Raw genomic sequence first — 18,016 nt, forward strand, 5'->3', positions numbered from 1 at the left:
GCAGTTTAACATGAATACCCCACTCAGACACAGTATACTGACTCCGAGCCGACCAGTCCTTGTTTTAGCCCCTTAATGCCGAGTGCCAGACAGGGTAACAACAAGTACCATTGTTTAACGTCTTTTGGTATGACGCGGCCGGGGATCGAACCCTGGACCTTCCGCTCTCCGGACGGACGCTTAACCACTAGACTACAGGGGTAGTCTCGTACCCATGTGGGGAATCGAACCCGGGTCTTCGGGTCGACGAGCGAACGCTTTAACCGACCGCCCCGAGAATGTGAAGAAGAGACCAATAGAGTTTGTGGATTTATTGGGTTTTGTGTATGGAATTCGAATTATAAATAATCGAGCATGAGCAGCCTGTGGTCGATAGAGGGAACAACCTTATGTATATTAGCCTCAGCAGCCATTTTTACCAATCGAACCCAGTCTGTGAAAATAACGCTGTTGATTAAATTACAACAGGTAAATAAGTGCGATGTCGTCTATCCTGCTACCGGCTTGATCGGCAGGTGTGACGCCCTTTACCTCCAGCTATGCGCTAAGTAGGTCAAATACTTCCGGGTCTAAGGACTGACGTTATGTGAGCGCACAGCGAGTTTATGGAACATGAAATTCATACATGCTCTACAGTACTCATGAAAAAAGGTCATGAATCGCATCGCTTTTAATGTTTATATAATGATTAGTGAAACAATTCATAAAATTGAATGTTGTGACAAACTGCATGCTGAAACCCTAAAATAATTGTTGAATTAAAGTTTATTTTTATGGGGCAGCGAATCTTGAGGTGTTACCGGATTACCTCCCTTTGATTATCACATGATCAACAAAAATGGCGACATTGAAGCTCTGGAGGACGTCCGTAATGACCCGGTTCAGTGTTTTAGTTTTCTGTGGTAAGTTGGTTTCTGTTTAGAATGTTTACATAACCTTATGAAAATGTTGATAGTCTGTGATTTTTTCATTTATATCCTACTATCGACGAAGATATCCCTGCTGAACAAACTGGACAATTTTACTCGATTGGCCAGCCGTCACAAAATCTGCACACATGATCACAAGGATATGACCATGTCACTGTTATTGACTTGGATCACACGGACATGTAGTGACTAGTATGCCTAACTATGTCGAATAATTTCATCAAACACGATACGTAAATTGTAAGTGCCCATTTCATTTAGAATACGGCACATTTATGTATCTTTTTATCATTTTAGTGTTTTTGGATAATATCTGTTTCCTTTAGACATTTGTTTTTGTTCATATAAGAATACAAGGTTTTTGAAATTCCTTCCAGAATGATCACACATATGGGCGTTTGATATAACTACATACCTTCTGTGATCTATCAGTATCCTGTTGTAAAATTGTATACTGATTATAATATTAATGTACATATTCATCTGTGCAAAGGGTCCATGTACTGTTGGAAGATATTAACATAGGAGTCCTGTGAGAGTCAATAATTTGTGGTATATATAATAGTATGGGTTTTATACATACAAGAAGTTCTATGTACATATGTACCAGGTCACCACATAGTGGTAGGTTATGCAGTGTTGATTCCCCGGAGCATCTTACCTAAACTGAACTAACTCTAGACATTCCTCTCTGTTCTCGAGTTCAATCTGAACCCTGATCATGCTGATTAGGTCATAAATATTAACAGTATTTAATGAGCGAGTGAGTATGGTTTTATGCCGCTTTTAGCAATATTCCAGCAATATCACGAGGGAGGACACTAGAAATGGGCTTCACACATTGTACCCATGTCGGGAATCGAACCCAGGTCTTCAGCATGACAAACGAACGCTTTAACCACTAGGCTACCTGACTGCCCCAGTATGTAATGAGGAGTTCAATGAGCATGATCAGGGTGGTTGGCAATCCGTGTACAATGGGGAATCCATCCAATCCGTAAACAGTTGGGAGTAACATCTTCCAGTTAATGGAAGTTCAGTGATTATCATTTCAGACATATGTATGTCATGACTACATGATAATTATCATTTGGAATTAATTGTCCGGCATCGGTCTCTATGACCATGATGACCGTGTTGATATACGTCACGAAAATGTTCACCTCAGTGTTAGAAATTAATGGGTGTACTGCACGTCCTTTAGGTATACAAGAGCAGTGTTAGAAATTGGCACTAGTCCTGTAGTTCTTGCCAAGCTGCCCAATAGTTAAGGTATCCTAAGGACTTTTGGGAAATTTGCAATTTTGGGGGATTTTGCTATACTTTATCATTATAAGGACTAGTGGACTAAAACCGTCGGTTTCTATTGCTGCAGAGAAAAAAAACTAACATGTTTAAAAAATATAGAAATGTGAATGCCATGTGTTTATTTTGCTCTCTAAAATATCGACTAGCAGAATTATGAGTCGATTTTGCACACTAAATCTATTTGGTCGAAAATAAGTCAACTTAGCATGCTCAGAAAACGATGCTATGCAATCCACTATTCCATTGGCACTAATCATGCTGATCCATTGCTGCCAATTATGCTGATGTTCCTGTGTTTCAGCTGTGTTGAGTGTGAGTCTGGCTGGCCAGGAGCTGGTGATCACACATGCCCCGAGTTATGTGACATTCCAACAACAAGCAGACCAGCTCCACACCAGTCAGGTGCCCAAAGTCCTCGCTCACACACTTGGGCTGAAGACAGAATCTGTAAGTATAGGAACAGTTGACATGTGGCGTGTAACACACAGGAACAACATGCTTTAACTATGTTGACATGGATGCAAATTCACAATTTACGAGTCAGTATGTCTGTGTTAAAGGTATCCCAAGGGCTAGTAGAATTGTATGTGCAGGGATTTATTGCTGACTTGTGTAAAACGACAGCTCAATGCTCACTCATGCTCCATTTTCAAGCTTGACCATATGGCTTTTAAACATGTTTATTTTAACATGACTTTGAAAATTTATGTCCAGTTGTGTCATGTTGACAAAAGAAACGCTGATAGCCCAAGTTGGTTAATATGTGAAAATTACTCGTATCCAAGAGATGTCAGATAACTGTTATGTTGTGTGAACCGTCGCTCATGAACGCATCACATGTGACGTCACTGATCTATGGCTCGAGATGCACCATTTCTCATGCAGGATTAGTGTGTAAAGTTTGGTAATCATGTGTAGCATATCGTGATAAGAATAAAGAACCTCTGGTAACACTTGACTGATTTTTAGTTTTGTCATTAAGCGGAAATATCTCTTCTTTAGCATGTTTAGGTACATACTTCTCTACGTGTTTCTATGGTTCACATTTCTTTTGATAATGAGTATATAAAGAGACCACCTTTGTGGTGTAGTTGACATAGCCTTTGCCTGGAGAGTTGAAGGTCGTTGGTTTGATTCTCGGTCCTGTCATACCAAAAGATGTTAAAAGATAGTATTTATTGTTACCCTGCCTGACGCTCGGCCTTAAGGGGCTAAAACAAGAACTGGTCCACTCAGAGCCAGTAATGAGTAAACAGTTTCTGAGTGGGGTATTCGTGTTAAACTGGGGCATGGTATGTCAGTGGCCTAGCACTATAAACGTGATCAAAGTGACATTAGTCTGGACTAGTACAAGCAGCCACAAAAAAACACATGAACACAGACACACATTCATGCGTGCACGTCATTATATAAGTGAAATAATGTTGAACACGACATTAAACCCTGTTTCACCTCACCAATAAGATACAGGTTACATGCAAAATTATATACAGGTTACAAGGAAAGTTCCTGCAATGCCTGTGGTGCAGGCTCTTGGTAACAATATCAGCATTCTGATACATGACTTATTATTTCTGTTTCAGGACCTCGGATGGAAGGGGCTGGTACAGGGCTCAATGTTTAAGAGGCCCAAGGCCAATGTTCTCATGACAATTGTCACCCATCCCGATCAGCCACTGCCTCTCAAGAAACTGGCCAAGTTCCCAGTCGATGATGTAAGTGAAGAATTCATAAGTCATAATTGTTTGTACAGCCCATTCAAACATACATATAACTAGAAAGCATGTGTTTAATCTGTAGTCTCAGTGGCAGCAGTTTACCATGCTAAGTTGCCTCCCTTATTTAGGCCAGGATTCACAGATTGAATTTCCCAATTCTCCCTGTCACATTATGATGAGTAACATTGAGTATTCAACCTGGATCACTTAAGAATTTTCTTCCTGTTATCCAACAGGTGACACTTATGATACAGGTGTTATGCCTCAACTTTGTTATTCACAAGATCATTTCACCCTTGAACATATTCACAACTGGAAGTGTTATAGCCAATTCCAACAGCAATATTCTGGGTTAGAATAAGTCCCCAGTAACCATTGCAACGTACGCTGTCACAGGAACGGAAATTGGCACCAGCCCGTCAACCCTGACTGATTTTGTTAATGTTAAAGGTATCCTAAGGGCTAGTAGAATTTTTAAACATGTTGGACGGGGCTATTGCTATGTGACCATTCGGACCTGTAGATGTTCTTATGAGGAGAAGAATGGGTCGGTAGGTCAGACTCAATGACTTGCTTGACTGCATGGCATCATACTCTGTTGCTCATAAAATCAAACGGGGCGGTCGGGTAGCCTAGTGGTTAAAGCGTTCACTCTCCACGCCGAAGAACCAGGTTCGATTCCCAACATGGGTACAATGTGTGAAGCCCATTTCTGGTGTCCCGCGCCATGATATTGCTGGAATATTGCTAAACGCGGCGTAAAACCATACTCACTCACGCATAAAATCAAACACTGTCTGGTCCAGACTCGATTATTAACCATGTTTACAGACTGTCATCATGTCATTGGAGCACAGTATTAAAGAACAAACAGCTTTTTGTATCCAACTTTGTTTACCTGTAAAAATAAACCTGGTAAAGAGATTCCATGCGTTGTACATGTTGTGTAACTGAAAGGTTTTGGTTTTATTGTGTCGTCCCTGAGTGGCCTGTATATTCACCTCGCTATCTCTGTTGCAGGATGTTGCCTTCCCAGACGTGGAGGGCGTGATGAATTCCTTGCAGGGAACGTTCCTGGACCAGAGCCCTCTCATGCTGGATCTACACGCAGACAACAATGTAAGACCTGTGTTCCATTTTATGGCTTTGTTTGGGTTGACCCATTGTATTTGCATCTAGGGTACCCTACATCTTTTAACTTTAAGGTGAAGGTTATGACAAGGACCCCTCCCTTGATTTTCATGCTTAATTTTAAGCGCTGTATGGCCCTGTAAATCTTTATTTGGACTGTTGCGTTTTCTCAAATAAGTGGCCCACAAGTCTAATCATGCTAATGTGCAGGATGTACACCAATAATAGCTACTGTGAGTGAGTGATTCTTGTTTTACTCCACATTTAGCAATATTCCAGCAATATCACGGCGGGGGGACACCAGAAATGGGCTTCACACATTGTACCCATGTGGGGAATCGAACCCGGGTCTTCGGCATGATGAGGGACGGTCGGTTAGCCTGGTTAAAGCGTTCACTCGTCACCCCAAAGACCCGGGTTCGATTCAGGACATGGGTAGAATGTGTGAAGCCCATTTCTGGTGTCCCCCCGCCATGATATTGCTGGAATATTGCTAAAATGGCGTAAAACCATACTCACTCACTCGACCTGTGAAGATTCCGGGGTAGAATAGGTCTTCAGCAACCCATGCTTGCCGTAAAAGGTGACTATGCTTGTCATAAAAGGCGACTAACAGGATAGGGTGGTCAGGCTCGCTGACTTGGTTGATGCATGTCATCGATCTCGATTGCATGATTTCAATCACTGGATTGTCTGGTCCAGACTCGTCATATAGCTGGAATATTGCTGAGTGCGGCGTTAAACAACAAACCATCCATCCATCATACTCACTCACTCACCCACTTTGGCATGACGAGCAAACACTTAAACCGCAAGGCTACCCCACTGCCACCAATTCCAGACAGGAGGCTTAAATCAAAGTCTCAAAGATTGACTGCCCATAACACACGTCTCTTCACATTCATTCACATACAGGAAAGTAATGCCTTAGCCATAGATGCCACAGTTTACATCACAGTTTGATTTGGAGATTAAGTTTGACCAGAAGCAAGACATTGCATCTTATATCCATAAACTTTATGATTGGACGCAATATCCACTGCAAGTCCGATTTGGATGCAACAGAATATGGAATAACTAAAACTTGATAAATTGAAACAAGATGACGTAAGATTTATCTGTCAAGAAATACAACCAGTGTCAGATTTCCACACTCCAAGTTTTGATCATGTTGATGGAAGAAAATAGCCAGTTGTATTAAGCATGAGGCATCACAATCCTAAGCACAAGTCTAGTAAATATCTGTTCGGTTTAGTTAGCTTAGCTTATAAAAGTCCATATGATAACACTAAAATCTACTGATAACGATGTTAAGAGCCATGCCCGTGCTAGGAGACTCAACGGTCAGGTACTTTTTACATTTTTATGTCTTTGACCAAGTAGGCACAAATGTTGAGATTTTACACAGAAAAAGCTTAAAGTGAGTCCTTTGGGACGAACAATAATATCCGTTGTACCTACAGTGCATCTAGCAGCAGAGCAGAACTGTCTAGAGCAGTTACGGATGTCTGTTATATCATCCATCAATCATGACCACTGTCCACATGATCATTGATTCATTCCAGGTTTTAAAGTAATTTTCATTACATGCAGCACACTACAGCATTTATTACTTTACAGGAATGCATATGGCTTGCAAGGTAAAACCCTGTTGAAATCCATGGAATACTGTTCTATAGCCACATCTTTCCCTGATGCATGCATTGATTGTATCTTGTTCCTTCCCAAAACAGATGTTTGACTTGAAAACAGAAGAGCAGCTTTTCAGGAAGTTGCCCAATTCCATCCGCAAACTCAGTGACCGTCTCCTAGATGCAGACTCCATCATCCATAAACTGTCGTCTGGATCATTGAACATGACCTTGAAATCTGACCTGTCCTTGATGAGTGAGATGCAGATGATTGCTGATGTTATGAAGACTGTGAGTGTTGCCACATCCTTTTTCTCATATTGCTATCTTTGGTGTATTATGTCGGGTGGTTTTGGTTGGGAATGGAGCATGGATTTGCTGTGCAGCTGCATCCTTTGTCTGAATTCATCAGATCCTTGAAGATCCAGGGTAGAATAGGTTTCAGCAACCCATTCTGGTCATAAATGGCGACTATGCTTGTCATAAGAGGCAACAAATGGGTTCAGGTGGTCAGGCTTGCTGACATGCTTGATGCATGTTATTGTATTCCAATTGCATGGATTGATGCTCATGATGTCATTGACTGGATTGTCTGGTCCCGACTCAATTATTTACAGACCGCTGTCATATAGCTGGAATATTGCTGAGTGCGGCGTTAAACAACAAACAAACTATCATATCACTGTTTGTGGGTTTTACACACCGCACTGCACAACACCGCACAACCAGAGCTACAGATAAGCTGCGTATTTGCGTAAAATACCCCCCCAAAATATTCAAAACCCAATTACTTTCAATTAACTTGCCTACAGAAAAACTCAAATGGATAAAAACATCTCGCGTAAATTCCCAATGAATCTTTTTTAGGATGTGTACAAAGGAGCTAATTTCCGAAACACAATTACAAGTTAATTTACTTTCCGGGTCAAGCCTATTTGTTTTTAATAGTTATATACATCTAAAACATTATTTCATATTTTTTTTAATTTTTAGATGTTCACTTATTTTGGGAAATACCCTATAGAGTGATGAGTAGATGAGTGAAAAAATATCGGTGAACCATTGAAAAATGTAATAACCCAATTCAATAGAAACTGGAGTGAATACTCAGTTGCTCAAAAAGTTATCTGGAGCTCTGCACAACACCACACACCTATAGAACAGAACAGGCCCCGCGGCTTTTAGTGGAGTTACTTGTGTCAGGGAGGTTTCACAGTAGTCTAAGTCTAGTCCTGACCTGACTCTCTTTGACTTGGCAGATGACTGAGAATCCCAGCATGGTGAAGAACAAGACCCCAGACCTGTTCTCCTTCACAATCTACGGCCTCCGCAATGTGGCAGATAAACACGGACTCAAGTCAGAACAGACCAAGGATGCCACCAAGATGGTTTCAGACTTCGTAGATCATGTACGTATACTCATGTTAACACTAGTCTGTCTATTTAAGAAATAAACGACGAGCGGGTGTTGTTTATCGTAAATTTAAAACACTGCAGGGTGAATAAACCATGGGGGGCATTTTAATAACATATACTGTATTCGACGTAATAAGATCTCCTCTCTAATAAGCGCCCACCACGATATTTGCTAATATTTTGGCTAGTGAACAATCCCAATTAGCACCCCTTCCGATCAATGTACACAAGACTTATTTATTCGTGTATTATGTATATATTATATGCAGTATTGTGCATCCTTAATCATGGGCAATTAAATTCTGGAAAATATTCTGTTGTGCTAAATACGACTTTTCTTTTGTATCATTTCAGGCTGTCAGCATAAACCAAGAAATTTACAATCTTTCAACTCAGTTTTTTTTTCACCAAAATTATATTATAATAAGAGAACCCTATTTCTAATTTTGAGAGCGCCCTGGGCGCTTATTACGCTGAATACAGTAATGGTGATATGGTGTAGAAAACAAAATAGTATGATAGGTCTCTTTATCGATGGCATAAAGCACATGTTCTATCAGGCTAATGTTCATCCGAGATATTTAAGATTGATGTGCCTGAACTGTGAAATATTTACCACCATTTGCTGTGTGAGTTCTAGTTTCCATGACAACAGTTACCTGCTTGTGTTCCAGGTGACCGACCACTTCAAGTCGCTGTACAAGGACAATGTTGTGGTGGAGGTGTTGAGTGCGGCGCCACAGAAGGGGCACGTCCGGAAGGTCCGCAGCCTCATGGCCACAACTCCTGCCCCTAGTGTAAGTCATCAGCACAGCACCCCTTTAAATGTTGTTCAGTGCTTGTCAAGATCCGAGGTAGAATAGATCTTCAGCAACCCACGCTTGCCGTAAAAGGTGACTATGCTTGTCGTAAGAGGCGACCAACGGGATCAGGTGGTCAGGCTCGCTGACTTGGTCGATGCATGTCATCATATCCCTATCGCACAGATGGATGCTCATGGTCTGAATCACTGGATTGTCTGGTCCAGACTTGATTTTTTACAGGCTGTCGTCATGTACAACAAACTGGACAACCAACACTGACACAATAAAAGACATTTCTGACTTCCCAAAAAATATGTACATAATCATGATAACCTTATATGGGGTCTGCAGCCTTGTCCATCTGAAAATTTACGTCAAAGCATGGGGATTCCAGGACAAAATAAGCCCTCAGTACCAAGTGCCATGTTTTCTGCTCACAGGCCAATATTCAGCCACAAATCTGCAGCACATGTCACCAAACCTGCCCCGAATGGAATAAGAATTTTTTAAGTTAATGGTAATATTTATGACAAATATTATGGCTTGGTCAAGGTCACTTGTATTTCACTGATGACTGGACCAGTAAAGAGGAGGGGCGGTGGGGTAGCCTAGTGGTTAAAGCGTTCACTCACCACATCGAAGACCCGGGTTCGATTCCCCACATGGGTACAATGTATGAAGCCCTTTTCTTGTGTTCCCTGCTGTGATATTCCTGGAATATTACTATAAGTGGTGTAAAACCTCACTCACTCACTCACTCACTCACTCACTCACTCACTCACTCACTCACTCACTCACTCACTCACTCACTCACTCAGTAAAGAGGAAGTGGATTGTGGCACCACACAAAAAAAGTCCCTAGGACAGTCCTCATGCTGTCAACCTCTGGTTTTTGTGGTCAGGGGCGGTCGGGTAGCCTGGTGGTTAAAGCGTTCGCTTGTCACGCCGAAGACCCGGGTTCGATTCCCGACATGGGTGCAATGTGTGAAGCCCATTTCTGGTGTCCCCCGCCGTGATATTGCTGGAAAATTGCTAAAAGCGGCGTAAAACCATACTCACTCACTCACTCATTTTTGTGGTCAGAGCTAAACAATTTCACATGCTGTCCTGATCAGCCAGTGATATGGAAGGAATATTAGACTGTGGCTTGCGCCAACATTCGCTCACTTTCAGTAACTACACCCGGCTTTACACAAGTATCCCTCGTGTCATGAATAGCAGATAGAAATATTTCATGAACTTACCGCAGAATGTTTGTGACTTTGTTTTGATTTATCTCTAAGAGTTGTCAGGAGTCGATGGTTCTGTCAATCGGAACAGTGACAGCCCATTCGTCTGAGGTTCCACAATTCGCTGTGCAGAGTTGCATCCCTTAGGCATTCCAACCTATGGTTGTGGTTCTTATTCTTGGTTCATCCCGATTATTTTTCTAGGTTTGTCAGCACCATACCCATGCTCGTGGCTTTTGTTGGCGTGATAAGGCGCCACGATTCGCTGTGCAGAGTTGCGTCCCTTGGACACGCCAGAAACCTATGATTGTTGGTTCGAATCACGGTTCGCCCCGATTGTGTTTCTAGGTTTGTCAGTACCATACCCGTGCTCGTGGGTTTCACCAAGGTGGTAAACGTCTGAGACCTGCATCACTTTGGGCTTTCCTCCCATATCAAGCTGACATGCCGTGATATAACTGGAATACTGGTAAAAGCAGCACTGAACTTTTCTCACGCACTCACTCACTCACTCACTCACTCATTTACTCACTCACTCACTCAAACGGAGCATGGGTAACACGTCAAAGATGTGACAGCCTGCTTTGCGGAGTTGTCTCCCTTGGCTGCAGGTTAAAAATGTCATGTTAGGTCACAGACTTTGACCCGAGCCCTTTCAGAGTCCTAGTCTGGCTTATGGATTTGCACAGTTTTAATCTTCTTCTAGGGTACTACCTGGTCATGCTGAGCTTCTCACAGAAACCTGCTCCACCTGAAAATTACAGCAACTTTCTAACAGATAATACGTTACATGAAATAGGGTTTAACATCACATTCGAGATGATTGTATTTATGCAGAGACTGGAAATCATGTACGTGTGTCTGTGTGCTTGTACTAATCTGGACTAATGCCAGTTATATAGTGCTAGAACACTGAGGTACCATGCCATTGGACCTGTGAATATCCGGGGTAGAATAGGTCTTCAGCAACCCATGCTTGCCGTAAAAGGCAACTAACAGGATCCTTGACTTTGTTAATGCATGTCATCCAACCCAATTGCGTGGATTTCTGGTTTCAGTAGAGTAGAGTGTATTATGTGGCATTGTGTATTCATAACTTTCGGCCATGAAAGCAGTGCCAATTTACACTTGTAATAGGGGTACACAAAGTATGTTATCTAGACTACCAGTTGTCAGACTTTCATTTTTGTGGAAACCTGAGTGGGTTAGATCGCTGACTTTGTGTGCTGACGATTAGATGCCTCACTCTGGGAGTGTGGATTCGAATACCGGATGAGACTCAAACTAAAAAGGTACTAGACTCTTCTGAGAAAGTGTTATCCCAAATATAACAATTTGTTATATGTGGACTATGTTTAGCTGAATTTACTCGACCAAACAAAATTTCTCTAGACTCAGGCTCTGGACTGCTGGTTTAAGTCACAGACTGTAAATCCATACTCACTTGCACATTTTGCAGCCATCTTCCCGAGGCAAGGGATTTAACTGACTTAAAAGTCCAGTTTCCACCCTTGCCGAACTAGGCTGGAATTCCTTGGCTTGATCGTAGCGCCGCCATTGGTTATTCCGAGTTATAACCCTTCTAAATCTTTCCTATGGACCAATCAGATTCCACCTTTCGTATCAAGACGTAATCATGAAAAGATTTGGAAAATATCTGTTGACAACGAGTTTGTGGTGCACATGCTTTGCAAATCCTGCAGTCGACCGAAATCAGCACGACAGTTTACGAACCTGATTTTGATTTCGTTGTGCGATTTTGATTGGACTATGCATAGTCTCTTAGCCCAGCCAAAATGTAACTCCATAATACCATCCTAGTTCGGCAAGGGTGGAAACTGGACTTTTATGGTCAGTTAACTCTCTTGCCTCGTGGAGATGTTTGCAGCAGAATGATGCACAAACTCTCTCACAATATTAACCCAATCTGAAACAGCGGAATCTCTTCACTAGAAAAACTGTTGGGTCCTTGCCAGGATGCTTGACATTTATTTAACATTTGATTACCAGATACATTTACTGGTAATCCGTTGTCATTCTAGATAGACAATTTAACAGGTTAACATAAACAAGCCGAGGGCGTGTCACTGCTGACTGGCAGCAGATGAGCAGCAAAACACACATGTTGAGAATTAGGATTTTACCCAAATCTGAATTTAGGGAGTTATTTGTCATGTTCTTTTAAACATGTCTATTTCAAACCTGTATGCGATTGATTAACGTCAGTATGTGTATGCTATCAGTTGACATGTTGTTAGTGCCAAGAATGATGAAATCCCATGAAATGGATAATCACTTTTGGCTCAGTTCTTTGAATTGTGATTAACATGATTATTGAGGCAGGGAGTTATCCAGGATTCGAAACTAAGTGCCAGGCAGATTGGGGAAGTTGTTATTTAGTTCAAAACTGTTATACTTTCATAGTTCTTGTTTTCTTAATTCCAGGGGTATCTTAATCTTGTGTTCAATGCAATAATGTAAAACCATTTCCTCCTTATTGGTCTTGTTTTCATTCAAATACAAATGACCTTGACCAAGCCGTCACATTATCACATTCCAGCGTAGAATAGGTCTTCAGCAACCCATGCTTGCTGTAAAAGGCGACTATGCTTGTCATAAAAGGTGACTAACGGGATCAGGCTCGCTGACTTGGTTGATGCATGTCATTGGTCCCAATTGCGTGGTTTGATGTACGTGATGTCAATCACTGGATTGTCTGGTCCAGACTCGACTATTTACAGACCGCCGTCATATAGCTGGAATAATGATGAGTGCGGCGTAAAACAACAAACAAACAAACAAAACATTATCACATAGTTATAAATATGAACGTTAATTAAGAATGTTTATATTCCCATTTCATTTGGATGTTATACTGACAGATGGTGCACACTTGGGGCCAAAGATTGGCCTCTGAGCTGGACTAAATAAATGATGTGAGGGTCAACCATATACATTAAACTATGAACTAAAAGGGACCACTAATTTTATTTCATTATGACGTCAGTTTGTTATAAGCATATATACAGCAAATATGCAGCAAATATGCAGCAAATATGCAGCAAATGGACGGGACCAATAACAGTTATATCTGTCAGTTCCTTTTAAGGGTGTTCGTTATAAACATAGTTTATTGTACCTGTGTAGGCCCATGAAGATCCGGGTTAGAATAGGTCTTCCGCAACCCATGCTTGCCGTAACAGGCGACTGTGCTTGTCGTAAGAGGCGACTAACGGGATTGGGTGGTCAGGCTTGCTGACTGGGTTGATGCATGTCATTGTATCCCATTTGAGTGGATCGATGCTCATGCTATCAATCACTGGATTGTCTGGTCTAGACTTGATAATTTACAGACCGCCGTCATATAGCTGGAATATTGCTGAGTGCTGTGTTTAACAAAATAACAAACCAACACTACCCGTGTATTAATGTCTGGTATTAAACTTTCAGAAGCCAAAGTCAAACAGCATGAACCTGGCCGATGACTACAGTCAGGAATATCCCGCCATCTTCAACATCATCCTGTGGATGATGGTGGTACTGGCCATCGCTGTGTACGCCATCGTGTACGGCATGTGGTACATGGACCCAGGCGTGGACAGCATCATTTACAGGATGACCAGTCAACGACTCAAGAAAGATTAATTTTCAAGTTGATCCACCATGTTCCCTCTTTGTCCTTCAACTTATCAATCTGGTCATAAATATATCTAATTGCTTCCCAAACATTATTTAATGTCAAACTAGTTGAAAAATTCTCGATAACAAGGAATTGCAGTTTCAGCATGTCAAAGGGAGGTAACTCTTACCACCTTGCTTGGCTTGATTGGTTTACCTGATCTCTCTGAATAGGGAGTAGTACTAGTTTTCTGTGTTTTAACTTTATGACCATTTCTAGTTGTTGGGACATGGAAGAAACAAGAATATAAAAAACTGTCCAATCTGTGGAACAGACATTCATATGTTACGTTAAAAACCATTTCCTATAGAATTGTGGAATTGTTAGAATTGATAGCCTCCAAGATGTACGAATGCATATCAGTTTTGTAAACAGATCTGTACCCATGAAGCTATGCCACATTAAGCACACTTATGGGGATATTGACATGGAGGTGCTTGGACCATCATTTGGTATATCATGGATGATAAGGGTACTATCAAAGTGGAGTAGTGTATTCACACAGGTGGTTCACAGAACGGAACTGTGAGGCATCCCATCCACATATTAGGCAAATTAGTGGATACACAGATTTTGTCCTAATTGGTACCAGCTTATGAAACCAGTTTCTGGTGCCTTCTCATTTCCACTTCATCTTAAAACAGTTAAAATACCTGATAGGCGTACCCTGCATTCCACCAGGGATTGATCTGTAATTATTGGTGTGAGTTTGTTGCTGTCTGTTCCACGGCTGTGGGTGGATTGACACTAGTCAGTACCAATGACTGGGACTGTGGCCAGGGGTGTCGTCAACACGGACACATAGCATTCATCGTAATAGGAGCCCTGGGTACATGGATATTTGACGAATGGGGCGTTATTTGAACAATAAGCAGCAAGTTAGGTTTGTTGTCAGGCGCCGAGCAATAGCTGTCTGCGATTTTACCACTAGACCAAAGTCAGAGTCTGGTAATAATCAGTTCGATCTGGAATGATTAGCTAATAATAGTCTATAGTAACAGGGGCGGTCGGGTAGCCTAGTGGTTAAAGCGTTTGCTCATCATGCCGAAGACCCGGGTTTGATTCCAAACATGGATACAATAGGAAGACCAGGGTTGATTCCCGACATGGGTACAATGTGTGAAGCCCATTTCTGGTGTCCCCCGCCGTAATATTTCTAAAAGCGGCATAAAACCATACTCACTCACTCACACATGAGCATTGATGTTATCAATCACTGGATTATCTGGTCCGAACCCGATTATTTACAGACCATCGTCATGTAGCTGGAATATTGCTGAGTGCGACGTTAAACAACAAACAAACAAACAAACCATTACCTGTTGTACACCCAGGGTCATGTGGGTTAAATATGTAACTTTAAGTTAACATTCCTGAATGTGTTTCCTGTACCTTGGATCTTTGCTCATGCTGTCGACCACTTCTATGTCTTGTCCACATTCCATCCTGTACAGTCTTAGTAATACTGCTGATTGCGCTTAACAAGATCCACTCACTCACTCACTCACTCTGTGTGTGGATGAGGAGATCCATGTTGGACCATGCTGGTGTTTCTGTTGCTGCATCGTTACCGTTGGCGACACCCCTGTGAACAGTGAACTCCCTCAAGACAAGGCTGTGCTATTTCATACTTTGTATTTCCAGCCAGGTATGGCTATTATGTATATTGTTTAGTGTGACTTTCTTGGAGAAGGAATAATAATCATGGAGTAGATGGAGAGTGTGGTTGATCTTTACTGCATACCTGTGAGGGTGTCATATTACATTTGACGTACCGTATTCGCCATACAGTAAGTGCCAATTTTGCTGAAAAAATTAAATTGGGAAGAGGGGAGTGGGGGCTATTTAAACTACACATGAGTAAAATTTGTTTCCACAGATTGATGAAAGTGAACACACTTAGTTCAAACATCAATGAACATTAAACATTTTTCATAATCATGATAATATTTACTAGGCAGTTATATACCCCATTAGTCTGTCTTACAGACCCTGATACAAATATATCAAATACAGCCCATGCAAGTCTATAATGTTTGGAAAGTCTAGATTACTTCAGTAACAGTCTGAAAAAGTCTCTGGGCTCCTTTTTATTATATTTTTATTAAGACATTTTAACAACTGTTTTTTTTCTGTACGATATGTTCATTTCAGAGACTAGATGTTAGTCTACTACCCTATCTGTTCTTCTGTTTTCTGTAAACAAATCTGTAATATGGCGTGTCCATTTTTGGTTATAGTAGGGGGCTTATGTAGATTACTTCAGATGGGTCTTGAAGTTGTTTAGGGGTCTCTATTGGACCAGGGCACTTTACATGGCGAATACGGTAGTTCACCTCAATAGAAACGTGGGTAATATAGCTGTTATACAATATAGTGAAAGTAGTGAATGTATATACTATGGAGCTATTGCACGATAAATATTAATAACATTCCTGCAACCATTGTATATTACCATAGCTAATCAAGTTATGATTAAGCTCATTGTGATACTGATTTCATTCTGTCAACCTGTCCTTGTGCACATAGGGGTGTCATTGATTGGAAAATTAAGTATCAATATATTGACTCAGAAGTACAAGAATATATTGATATGTGTCAATTAATAACACAATTAGCTGTTCTGTATTCGCATAGATAAAACTTTTTCTATCTAGACCCTTTCCTCCCACATCAAGCTGACATGCTGTGGTATAACTGGAATACTGTTCAAAGTTCAGCGTTAAACCAAACCGACTCACTCACACACCTATCTGTGGCGGTCGGGTAGTCTAGTGGTTAATGTGTCCGCTCGTCACGCCGAAGATCCGGGTTCGATTGCCGACATGGGTTCAATGTGTGAAGCCCATTTCTGGTGTCCCTTGCCGTGATATTGCTGGAATATTGCTAAAAGCGGCATAAAACCATACTCACTCACACCTATCTTGACCTGCAATTAATCAAGATCATGTAAAATATAAACTAGTCTGATTAATTAAATGTTTGATTAAAGTTTCTGCCCTCTCATTGTCCATTGTAACCATGGTGATGTTAACAAATGTAAGCATGTCCCTGGCAGTGAATTATTAATCTGGTATCAATATTCATAAATTGTTTATAAAAATTATCGATATCCCATTGCACGATGACATCCCTATGTGTGTGTACCATAATTCTGTACATAGCTGGCAGTATTATCACAAGCTTGCGCTTATGTTTTTATTTTTGTCTTATTAACAAATTTAATTGATTTTCACTTATTTTCATCATTTTTGCTTGTTTCTCCTAGTTCAATGTCCCATGGAATGTATACATGTATTCAGCACGAAAATCCTCCAGTGTAGATGTCATTTGTTTATTTGTTTATCTGTTTCCATGCCGACTGTACAGGCCAGACCACTGTTACTATTTGTTACACAAATGGCCTTTTTTTAATCTTTCGAAAACAAACAAAAATTATTTTTTATTTTTAATGTTGTTTTGTTTTAATTAAGGATTTTTCAATATGAAACATTTAAACAGGATTTTGTACATAATTTTTCAGTTCTCACTTTTGAACTTTTTCGAATGTTTTGGCATCAGTGTAGAAAATTATGAAAACAATATCTAAAGTTGGTCTGGCCTTTTTTGTCATGTTGAAGCTGTTTCTGTAAGTATGGGCATAATATAGTAATATATTTGTGATCGGAGTGTAAACATTGGTGTTATGTATTGATATACCTCTGCAGGGAATATGTGGGCCCTATATCATGTGTAAGTTCAAGATGTAAATGTTTAATGTTCTTCTCGTCATAGAGCAGGACAAATTGAGGGATCGATGCCAGGCAGTTGAGTTAGATTAACGAAAAACATCTTGGAAGTGTACCAGCAACACGATCTTATCTCATCTGGTTGAGAAACACCTGACTTGTGCATGCGATGGTATAGACCTTGAGGTATCAAGTGGGCGGGGCAGTTTATGATGTATGAATTATGTCCCTTCCAGCTGAGGTTATGTGGCTGTGGTTTTAGGACGAATGTTCCTGGTGTTTGTGGTGAATGCCTCACTGATGAGGGTCGGGGGAACTAGAGCATGCCCCAGTCAGTTTTATGACAGCAGTGATACACCCCACATTCATCATTCCTGGAAGGGCTGCTCCTTGAGAAGGGACTTATCTCTGTGGCCAAGTTAGCATGGGTTTTATGGCATACAT

The 18,016-nt window shown here is 41.0% G+C and overlaps 1 protein-coding gene across 1 annotated transcript; it reads left to right on the forward strand.

The window, feature by feature from the left end:
• The first annotated feature begins 822 nt into the window (after positions 1 to 822).
• Positions 823 to 17,519, forward strand: LOC139447160 (renin receptor-like). Its single transcript, XM_071228352.1, has 8 exons — positions 823 to 902; positions 2,539 to 2,684; positions 3,821 to 3,952; positions 4,976 to 5,074; positions 6,820 to 7,008; positions 7,977 to 8,126; positions 8,808 to 8,930; positions 13,616 to 17,519. Exons 1-8 carry the CDS (start codon positions 839 to 841, stop codon positions 13,808 to 13,810), a joined length of 1,098 nt encoding a protein of 365 aa, XP_071084453.1. The 5' UTR covers positions 823 to 838; the 3' UTR covers positions 13,811 to 17,519.
• The last annotated feature ends 497 nt before the right edge of the window (positions 17,520 to 18,016 follow it).

This window comes from Haliotis cracherodii, unplaced genomic scaffold (genome assembly GCF_022045235.1).
Source record: "Haliotis cracherodii isolate W230 unplaced genomic scaffold, xgHalCrac1.p SCAF_7, whole genome shotgun sequence".
Lineage (NCBI taxonomy): Eukaryota > Metazoa > Mollusca > Gastropoda > Lepetellida > Haliotidae > Haliotis > Haliotis cracherodii.